This window comes from Triplophysa dalaica, chromosome 16 (assembly GCF_015846415.1).
Source record: "Triplophysa dalaica isolate WHDGS20190420 chromosome 16, ASM1584641v1, whole genome shotgun sequence".
NCBI lineage: Eukaryota > Metazoa > Chordata > Actinopteri > Cypriniformes > Nemacheilidae > Triplophysa > Triplophysa dalaica.
The window spans coordinates 4,330,311-4,341,802 of NC_079557.1; the positions used below are offsets into that span (position 1 = coordinate 4,330,311).

General features: G+C 37.5%; 2 protein-coding genes across 2 annotated transcripts; one reads left to right on the forward strand and one right to left on the reverse strand.

The window, feature by feature from the left end:
- Positions 1-33: 33 nt before the first annotated feature.
- Positions 34-5,613, reverse strand: LOC130437815 (metal cation symporter ZIP8). The gene is made up of 8 exons (XM_056769432.1): positions 5,158-5,613; positions 4,857-5,019; positions 3,781-3,950; positions 3,263-3,385; positions 3,012-3,134; positions 1,405-1,594; positions 1,039-1,223; positions 34-857 (listed from the first exon to the last, which is right to left on the reverse strand). Exons 1-8 carry the CDS (start codon positions 5,374-5,376, stop codon positions 708-710), a joined length of 1,323 nt encoding a protein of 440 aa, XP_056625410.1. The 5' UTR covers positions 5,377-5,613; the 3' UTR covers positions 34-707.
- An 842-nt stretch (positions 5,614-6,455) lies between these two features.
- On the forward strand, positions 6,456-11,031 carry abhd18 (abhydrolase domain containing 18). The gene is given in 14 exon segments (XM_056769513.1): positions 6,456-6,580; positions 7,244-7,352; positions 7,433-7,517; positions 7,676-7,776; positions 7,907-7,982; positions 8,058-8,142; positions 8,245-8,272; positions 8,394-8,532; positions 8,633-8,722; positions 9,241-9,342; positions 9,453-9,732; positions 9,735-9,821; positions 9,901-10,063; positions 10,176-11,031. Coding segments are annotated over 13 exon segments (1,380 nt in total). The 5' UTR covers positions 6,456-6,580; positions 7,244-7,260; the 3' UTR covers positions 10,228-11,031.
- The last annotated feature ends 461 nt before the right edge of the window (positions 11,032-11,492 follow it).

Consider the following 11,492-nt stretch of genomic DNA (forward strand, 5'->3'; position numbering starts at 1 on the left):
GCAGCAAGTGTGAGCCATAAATACAACAGTCAGTGCCTTCTACAAAACCTGGTTAGGTCTGAGCAGTTTATTTACAACAGTACAAAAGAATTCAGAATCGACTTTTATAAATCATCAATGTTACACCTAATGATTTCGTCAAGTTTCTTGCATAACAAATGATTTTAAAAAGCAACAAAGTAGATCTTGTCTCAAATAAATAACTTATATGAGAGTATCCTCTGGAATGGGAAGGCACTAAATGAAATATTAAATAAGGGTTCTCAACTGGTGGATCTCCACAGGTCTGGGCTTTGATGCTTAGTTTAAATATTAAAATGCAACTAATCATATAATCATAAGGATATTAAAATAAATAATTGCGCTACTTTTAAAAGCGAGTGTCCCACATTTTCGTCGCTGGCATCTTGGCTGTGCACTCGACTGTATTTTGGCCCAAATTCATTGATACAGCTTTATGCCCCAGAGTTTTTTTTTTGCCAGACTTCTAAATCCCACTTTTTTCATATCTACGCTTACATGAAATCACTTTCTATGTTTAACTTTGCATGTTGTTAATTTTTTTTTAAATAATAGTACATTTTGATGTACTTTTGTACGAAAAATGATTTTGGTGCTGTGTCGCTTCTCGACACCTAATGTGAACTATAGATCCTAATGCAAAGCCAGTTGAGAACCGCTGATGTAAAGAAAACGAACAGAAAGAATCAGTCCAGGGTTATTTCGCCAGCAAACATGGTGATGAGCAGAATGATGGAAAATCCTGTGAGCAGTCCAGCATTCTGAATTAAGAAGAAAACAACTTCTGTCCTGGTGCTCTTTGCGTGTTCTCGTGCAATCATGTTCATTTCAGGAAACTGTAAGAGAGAAAGAGAGAGGTCAGTCTTGACTCCCTAAATTCCTTTGACATTTCGTGTGGAGTGCAGCAATCTTTTTAGCTGTAAAAATACAAGTTTTGCAAATTGCTCAGTTATAGCTAGCTGTAATATTAATAATAAGGCAAAAATGGATGAGCAAAATCGTTGACAGTTATCTTACCATGTCAGCTAAGGAAATGTAGAGGAACATGCCACCGGCGATGGCGAAGATCACATTGGGGGCAAAAGTGCTGCCCAGCAGGATTCCAAGAACCAGACCCAGATAACAGGCCATTGCAGACAGCAGATTGAAGAAGATGGCCTGTGGAACGCTCAAGCCTGCATTCAGCAGGATAACAAAGTCACCTGCAGGGGGAGAGATGGAGCACAGAAGGCCTCAAACAAGATGCATGTGGTGACCGTTTCCGAGCATTTTTTCAACCCTTTCAAAGTTGACAAACCGTATTATTTTCCCAACCTAACTATGCAAAATCATAAACCTACCACCCGTTTTTGGATTGAGACTCATTGGCTGAATTTCTCTTACCCAGCTCATGGGGGAACTCCTCACAGACTATTGCAATAGAGGTGCTAAAGCCATTGAGAATGGACACAGTGAACGAGGCACCGATTGCCAGCCCGTCTATAAAGTTGTGTAGAGCGTCGCTCAGTGAGATCATCCATGCCACCGTCCTGACGTTGGACAGCTGTCTTCCTCTGAGCCATATGCAGGACCCCTGCAACAACACGGTCTTTTAACACAAGCGAAGACCAGCATTTCAGAAGATACATCCCACAAATCACCTTGTTAAAACCTATTCAACCACACAACTTAAAGGGAAGAATGTCAGTAACCGTACAACGGCGGTACCCATTTAGTCACAATGATTTTGTGACCCTACAATAGAAGTGAATGGGTACCGCCGTTGTTCGGTTACCAACATTCTTCACAATATCTTCTGCAGAAGAAATTCCTACATGTTTAAGATGACTGGAGGTTGAGTAAAATCCGAATTTTGATCATTTTTGGGTGATCTACCCTCTCCTTGATCCCAAGGCTTGGGCTCCACGTTTCATTTATTATTTTAAGCGCCAAGGGCCAAATTTTATTGTTACAGGGATGAGAAGACAAGCCGATAGGACGTTGCTTGCGAATTAGGTCAAAGGTCAGAAGACAATGTTGTCGCTGCTGGAAGCTGTGACAGATGTAAGTAAACACAGCTGTGTACGACTGTAGGTTCCGCTGACATGTACACTATGTGCTTCACTTTGAACTCATAAAGTGTTATACAGCACCCATTAGGAACCCTGTTAGGCTGTAGCGTATCATTTCAATCACACAAACCCTTATCGTGTTGCCTAATATAACTTTAACAGTGAGTTGATATTGGAATATTATTAGCATTAGAAGGAATATATTTGGCCAAGGCCAAGCACGTGATACATCATTTCAGTTTAACCACTGACTACTCATCTGATGTTGTACAAACCGTTTTACCTTTACTTAAAGGTCCGATGTGTCATTTTGTGAAAGATTTATTGACAGAAATGCAACATAAATATGTCTTTAGAAGTGTATACATAATGAAGCCTTATGTTTTTATTAATGAGCTATTTCTAACTACATACACAGCGGGTCCCCTTACATGGAATTCACCATGTTGTTTCTACAGTAGCCCTAAATGGACAAACTTCTCTAGAGAGCGCTTTCACAAATATGTTATCACCTTCGGCAAAGAAGCGAAAACGTGACAACATCTTAGTCCTTGTCAGCCACCGTAGTGCTTTGAAAGGGAGGAGAGGCACCAATTCGCACCTCACCGAGATTTCATACACTGGATCTTAATTCTTAAACTGGTAATAGTTGCATTTCATAAATGCTTGCAAGCATCTTTATTCTTTTGGCTGTGTAAGTATACTTTATTACCGTTATTTTACTATATAAAATGCAAACAATTACATTAAGCTGAAGCACTTCTGAATTACATTATAAATATACATATAGAAGTAAGTCATTTAAAAAAGTATTTAATGTTGAGCAGTTGTTTGTACATATTGCATTTGTACTCTAAATGATAACTATTTCTAGACTATACCTCATTTGTTTGTCAGATTGTAGTATTTGTAGTTTATGTTGGATCTGAGCAGTTGTACCTGTTGTACTTGAGAGTCGGATGATATGCTGGTCTTCTCGCCGTTGGTAAACTTGAAGTTGTGATCTGCCACACTAGTAACACCATTGTGTTGAACATTCTCTGTGGGGTGGAAGTGACCGTGCTAAAGTGGACAGGATTAAAATGATTTTGTGATATATATTGTAGTATATTTTTATACATGGAAAACAGATATTTCATCATATTAAGTAAGGTATAATCTACAGGGTGTTATATATGTTTGAATCCCACCTCGTGCTCAACTTTCAGAATTATCTTCAGAATCTTCTCGGTGAAGTAGAGCAGGTAGAATCCACCGAAAATCCCAACGGCTTGAGGAACGTATTTGTCCACTTTTGGGTCGAACCCGAGGGCCTGTTTATTTACAAAAGTCATAGTCATGTAATGATGCTTTCGTGGGAGGCTCGCTGATAACCCGTGCACACATTCACGATATGAGTTCATGTTAGGTTAACAAACACTGTGTGTCACACACAAATCATAAAGACCTTCACATATACAAAATAGCATATTTTTGCATTTCATTGACCGTATATTTAGCAAAACTGCTGAAAATAATTATCTGCACCAAAGGGATTCTTCACTTTACGAATGAATAATACGTAATTGTGTCAGAGTAAGTTAAAGAGTCACAGTTGTGAACTATCACCAAAGTGACCAACAAGGTTGTCTACAGGAATGTTCCTAGCCTGACCTAAATGAACAGTAGAACAATATGAATGAACGGATAAATGAAAGAACTATTTCACCTCGGGTATAAGTTGGAGAGCAGAATTGGAGAAGAGCGTACCAATAGCCAGACCAATGAAGTATGTAAGCACTTTGGGAAAGTATGTTTTTTTAGTGAAGGGAACGAGAGCCAGACCCAGCAGTGAAGCCAGGTTAATAACTGAAACGGCCAGGAAGCCATATCCCCATACTGTATGTAGAAAAACAGAAATTATACATAAAACCATACACAAAATTAGTAAATACACCGACCTGTGTTAAAACTAATCATTTTACATAATACAAAATATAATGTTAAAACAAATTAGATATTTTGTAATAAAATTACTGTATGGATAACTCTGTCGCTGTGTTTTTTTAAAGGTTAAATCACCTTTTTGCCTCTACTAGTTCATTAAAATATTTATAACACTGTTGTGTGACAGCTGAATTATAATAAAAGTTTTATGTGATCTTTCAATAAATTAATTATGTCCTAAAAAACAGGATGCATGATGGTATAATAAAATAAATAATACAGAAATATAACACTGTTAAGTGACAAATTAATTCTAATAAATGTTTTATGTGGTCTTTCAATGAATTAATCATGTACTCAAAAACAGCATGCATGATACAAAAATAATACAGAAATATAACACTCTTGTGTGACAAATTAATTCTAAAAAATGTTTGATGTGGTCTTTCAATGAATTTTTGATTTATGTGTTAAAAAGTGCATGCATTATGTGAAATAAACTAAATAATACAAATGTTTATTCTAAAATAATTGCAATAGCATATAATAAATATATTGCATTATTATAAATAATTATAAAATGCATTTAAAAGATGTCCATGGAATGAAATATATGTCGAATGTGTGTGTGATGGTTTGCTTTAAAATCATTGTCCAAGTAAATTATTTCAATTGTAACCATATATGCCATATTATAATGCTTATTAATAAATCAAATCAGTTGTTGTTTGTAAAGTACAACCCCATTCATGACTATGGAGAGAGGGGACAAAGTCTGAAATGTGCTGTTTAAATAAGGAGAAAGTTCATTGAATATTGCAAGATCATGAAGATCCACCAAATGTAGTACAGACCCACCATGAAGTGGAATGGAATCACTGTGTCCGGGAGTTTCTGTGTGACATGGTGGCAATACCGCCTGGTTAAGCAGAGCCGGACAGATGCTGACCAAGTGATCTTGTGTTAAATAAGTGAGGTTCTGGAGACCATAGTGGAGCAGAATCTGTTCTCCGGACAAACACTATAACACACGGTTTAAAGAGACAGATGTACTGGGATCGTTGCTCTCCATGTGGGACACAGAATAGCCTATTATCCAATTGAATACAGTCATATAACATCATGTATATGTATGTAAAACAAGTTATAAAGAGATTACCTGAGCATGCACAGCAATGTTTAAATCCACTGGCTTTACGTGCAAGATTGCGTTCAATAAACTGTTAATGCCCTTGAGTTCCAGCGAACCGTTTTCTCCGTAAACCGCAAGAATATCCTTCAAGAAATACTTCTGGAACGACTTGGCATTCATTCCTAAGATTACAGTGGCTAGTAAAACTGTAAGCACACGAGGAAAGGATTTGAGAAAGCCTGCCATGCTTACAGACCACACGTCTCTATCGCAAGAGACCCCAAGTGAAGCAGAAACAGGAGAAAGTTTTAAAGACCCGTCACGAGATTATCAAGATCTCAGAAACAGCGCAGGACGCCACGGGACAATGTATCCACAAGGAAAGTTTCATCTTAATGAATGGACGATAAGAAACGGTTAATAATTGGTTCAGTATTAGTGTCCGAGATGACCTAGCGAATATCGCGCCTCCATTGGCATTCAGCCCACCACTCACCTCCGCTTGTTTTCAACTATAAAACAAATAAATCATAAGTTAAAAACACTCCGAAAAATGGAAAGTGAAGTGAAACGAAAGCCGACCAAACCATTTGTGTTGCTTTATTTAAGTGCAAAAAGACCTTTATTTTTTCTTTTACATAGCCAACATTAATTCAGATTACGATGAAGGGGCTTAATTTGCCGTGTGACCAGAAATATAAGAATGGGGGTCTGTAATGCGGTTTGCAATACTGAATCCTTAATATAAACAAATGTTAATAATTTGTTGTTTTTTTTCTGTGTGAAAAGGGGCGGAGTCTGCATCTAATGACAATTGTTTTTATTTGTTACAGTTTTCATTGTCTTCAGTTTCAGTGACATAAATGGAAAACTTTAATCATAACAGAATAAACTAAAAGTGCAACAGCAAGGAATGAAAGTAAAATCTGTTAAAAACTATAAACGATATATTTATATATATATATAACATTACCTATTTAAAATAAGTAATGCATTTAAACGTTTATATGCATATTTATTTTAGATTTGGAAAGTATCAATTGATTTATTTGTGACAGAACACACGCTGACTCCTGAAACAGATGGTCAGTGTAAAACCAGCTTGCTTTATTAATGTTAAAAAAAAAATTTTGTGAGCTTTAATAGATGTTACGAAATCTGTTTGTACAAGGACGTTAAATAATGAATGACACGACTTTAATTTGATGATTAGGTTATTATTTTTTATGTTAGTTTTACACGACTGTCACTAGATAGCACTGACATGTCCGACACTGCCACCTGCTGACTTGGTCGTGTATAGCCCAACCGATCATAACCGTAGAAGAAGAGTCCCTTCCGGCAGTGAACGCTGGGATGGCGCTGAACCAGCAGATGGAATTTGCCCTCTGACATGTGTACTGATCCACTTCCTACAAAGACACACAAATCTACGTCCATTTAGCCTGAGGTATAAACTTATTTCTTTACGTGTATTCGTCCGGATGTTGTTTTAATGTTTTTTAAAGATTGACAGAGTCGTGCAGTTTGGAAAGCTTAATGCAACTCCATCACTACTGACAGCTGATGAAATGTGTTACACACAGTGAATGTAAGATGTTTAGAAGCTGTTCGTGTTCAGGAAGTGAGAAGCTAATTGATAATGTTCAGGTCACTGACAAGAACTAGATTTGCACTGTAAACTCATTGAAATGTCATTGTTTACTCAATTCGAAACTGTTAGCTATTGTGTTTTTAAGGTGAAATGCGCCCTCTAAAGTTTCAAATAGCAGGGACTTCATTTGCATTTTACAGCAGGTGTACAGTTAGTTCTTTAAGCGTGTGTATCATGTACAGTTTTAGCTGTAACTCTATTTCTACGTCAGTTTTTATATGTCATCATTGAATGTCATTTGAAACATGTCAAAAACTTCAAATGGTCTTTCCTCATAAATCATCCAAATAATGACGTTGTAATGCCAAGCATCTTGTGCGAGGCTTTTTCCTTTCAGTTACATTTATCCACACAAACACCTTTAAGTTTACTTTAAGAGGCTTGTTTTTGTGTGGAAAGCCAATTTGCTTGACAAAATAGTCATTTACTTGTGATAAGATCTGGGTTTTTTTTTGGCAGAAGAATGGTTATTGTCAATGGGTGTGAGCCGGCTTGATGTTCTTTACAGAAAGCTTCTCCTCACCAAACTCTTTATCCAAGGGTGGGGAAAGCCAGAAGACCTGAAAAGGTAAATTCTATAATAAATACACACACTTCATCATTATTTAATTGTTTGCGTTTTTATTTGAATGATTTGAATCATTACAGAATTTTTGAGTTCCGGAAACTCATTGGAAACAGGGAGAGATGCGGGGATCTGGTACCCAAGGATTACCCGATATTTATTGACAAAGTAAGAGACACTTGTGTAAAGCTTATTGTTAACAATAACTACAGTTGATACACATATAATAATCCTTAGACGAACAAGAAAAAATAATGCAAATACTGTTCAATATTATTATTTAACACTCTAGTCTAGAATAACCCTATAGACAACTGCACTTGCAGGTAGAAGATCAGACTGATTGCAAAATTCACAATGGTCATTTCATATCACCGCTGGAGCACTTCCTCCCAGGTGTCCTGCCAACAGAGTCCATCAAAGCCCGGTAACCACAATCGTCATCCACAAACACCTCATGCAAATGCAAAGGATTACTATGGTTTATTGAGTAACTTGTATTCAAAGCACTTTCAAATGGTCTGAAAGATGAATTTGGTTGTAATTTCCCCCCTTAGATTCCAATTCATTGTACCTAAGAAATGGAAGAGGCACAGGCCGGTCTGTATCCACCTGGCGGGAACAGGAGATCACGTAAGTGTGCCAAGATGTTCGAACAAAGAATCAGCATGTCGCATCATTGTTTTATTGTTCTGTACATTTTTCCAGTTTTTCTGGAGAAGACGAACACTAATGGCTAGACCAATGGTAAAGGAATCTGGGATGGCTTCACTTCTGTTGGAAAATCCATATTATATCCTTGCAAATGCTAAACTACAGGTATATTAGTTTAGGCTGGTGACTTACTTAAACACTTATAGATCTCATTTGACACCACCTTGACTCTGAGCCGCACACGGATACAGGAAACCTAAGGACCAACTGTAAGTGTTCTTTCAGAGTTGTCATCTCATAATATCTGTAATCTTGACACCGTGTGAAAAAAGCAATAAAGCTTTAGTATGAGTAGCACGTGTTTAGTGTATGATACATGCTTTTGTTTAGACGCTCCAGTCTGAAGAATGTATCAGACTTGTTTGTGATGGGCGGGGCTCTTATCCTGGAGTCTGCCGTTCTGTTACACTGGCTGGAGAGAGAGGGTTTCTGGCCTCTGGGGATGACTGGCATTTCAATGGGAGGACATGTAGGTTCCATTTGACTCTGTGTCCTTTCCAGGCCATGAAAACCTGTCAAAGATCCCAGTCTGAAATCTATTATTGATTTACTTGTCTATTGACTTTCAGATGGCATCATTAGCTGTAACTAACTGGCCCAAACCAATTCCACTGATTCCTTGTTTGTCATGGACTACCGCCTCAAGTGTTTTTACCACAGTAAGGTTTCAATGTTTTCTTTTTAGCAGGAACAAGTCAGATGCATTATGGTAACATTTTACATTGAGGTTGAATTTGTTAAAGGGTCCGATCATCCAAAAATTAAAATTCTGTCTTTATTTAGCCTCGAGTTGTTCCAAATCTGTATGAATAAACGAAAATTACGTGGGAAGAAAATTAATAGTGGTCATATTTAAGTTTGAAACGTTTTAAATCACTTCACATTTGAGATGACATCACAATTATGCTCATTACATCATAACTATGACGTCCAAACCCATAAACAGAAACTTCACCAGGAACCCAGCAGGACTTCAAGACGGCATCAGTTAAACCACTGAGCTATTATTACCTTTAACCACAATATCTTCATTCCATTCAATTGACTGAGAGCCGTCAAAACACGTCAATACCAAAGCTATTGTTCGCTCGTGACTCCCTCATGCTTCTCAACCTCATATTAATAACTTCAACCTATTAACAAATCCAAGAAAATGTAAATCTCTGCTTGTCCACAGGGTGTTTTAAGTAGAGCTGTAAATTGGAGAGAACTTGAAAAGCAGTATGCGGCACATACAGTGTATGAGGAAGAAATCATTAACATGCTGGAGTATTGTGGGGTAGGTTTGCAGAAATCATATTGTTTCTTTAAACTTGAAGAAAAACAGAGGTGCAGCATTATTGACACATACTGTAACTCGCAGCTCACAGTCACGCCTTTGAATTTCAGACAGACTCTTTCCGGATGGGCCAGGAATTCGTGAAAAATGCCCCAGGCAGCTTCGACAAGCTCTCAGACCTGGATCTCTCCCATGACCTATTTAACATCCGCTCATCAGAGAGGGACCAGATGGGGCTACGCTCCTCAGCCTCGTGTTCTGGACGCCACACCCCAGACTCGACCCTGCTGATAGGTAGGAGAGACAGAGATGGATTCGATCAGATGCTGTCTGCTGTGAGCAGCAGCGGGCCTCATTTAGACATGCTACATGCTAAGAGCATCACGCGCGGATCGGCCAACAGCATTCGCTGCAGAGAGAATCTCTGTGCTTCATGAAGGGAGTTATGGATGAATGTACACACATTGCTAACTTTTCAGGTGAGAATCTTGAATCTTCCAAATGCATTTTTGACAGCTTTTATTCTAGAAACGGCTTGATTATTTCTCGTACTTCCAGTGCCTGTTGATCCCAGTCTGATCATTATAGTCCAGGCGAAGGAAGATGCTTACGTTCCCCGCACAGGAGTTCGTAGCTTACAGGAAATCTGGCCTGGATGTGAGGTTCGCTACCTCAACGGTGGCCACATTAGCGCTTATCTTTTCAAACAAGGACTGTTTCGGTAAGCCCAGATTCTGTAGTCTCATCCTGTTCACTTATTATATTATGGTCAAATAAAAAAATTATGAATATATTCATTAACACAAAATGAACGTTTGATTGTTGACCTGCAGGCAAGCAATTTACGATGCCTACGACCGGTTTCTTCAGAAGTATTCAAGCTAATAGCCAAGGACATGAATTGTGGCGTTTTGAAAGTTTGATGACAAAAGTGGAGACAAAAAAAGATAAATATGATGGCCGTGATTTTTATGCAGCAACTCAAACTTAAATCCTGGTACTAACAAAGAGAGGCAACGGGCAGTGTTTGTATATATGGTTTCACCTCAGTACTCACATTAAGCCATTGTACACTTGTACACAACCCATACAAACCCTCTTCTTCCTGACCTTAATGCCTTTGATTATGTGTTTCATGAGACTGAACACGAGACAAAGATGTGCCTCCAAAAATGTATTCACTTAACTCAGAAAAAATACTGTGTTTTGAATTGTAGGTTAAATTAATGTGCAAGCAACAAGATGTATTGATATTTTTAACCGTTGTGTGTTTCCTGAAAAGTGTTGCAATCCATGGGTTTGTTTCACAAACGTCATCAATTTCGGAGCACAATGTTTTTTAAAATAGAAAATCAAGACAAGAGCAAAATTTGGCCTGTTTTTTATAAAATAGTGCATCTCTGAAATGGCATTGTCATCTTGTTTAAGAGCTTATGAAGTCTGACATTTCCAGTGCTTGAATCTTCAGGCATTGGTATTACAGTTCAGGTGCTGATGGCCAGAAATACATGAACACGATTCAAAATAGACATTCTGTGAAATACATTCTTTCAAAATCATGCCTTATGTATCTTTCTCTCTTCCTAATCACTGCCAAAAAACAATCAAGACTGAAATATTTGTGTTCACTGTATTCATCATGAGCTATTCATATTTCTCCACTCTAAAATAAAAATACATTTCTAAATATTGCGGTGTCTTTTCCTTCAAAAATGAGGGTAGATCTGCATGTGAATTATTGTTGTCAGTGTGGAAAGTGTCTAAATTATTTATTTACGAATTTACTAAAGGAATACGTTTAGGTCAAATGGTTATTTTTTCTTTTATTCTGTGAAATGGTATTTTTGTCTTCCAAATTTCAAATAAAAAATTTGCATTTAATTGAAGAAAATAACAGGTCAAAATAACATGAAACCAGACCTCAAATACTGCAAATAAAAAAGTTAATATTCACTTTTAAGCAATACAACAACAGTTATATTTCTAAACGTATTTGGGAAAAGTTCAACCATTCTTATTATGTGATAACCTCGCTTATCACAATTTTGATGTCTCTAGTATGCGTTCGCATTGCTGTTGGAAGACTTTGTCACTCCTGAGGTTTGATTTTCTTGAAAGTCAACAGACACTGGACTGGAATGTCCAAAATA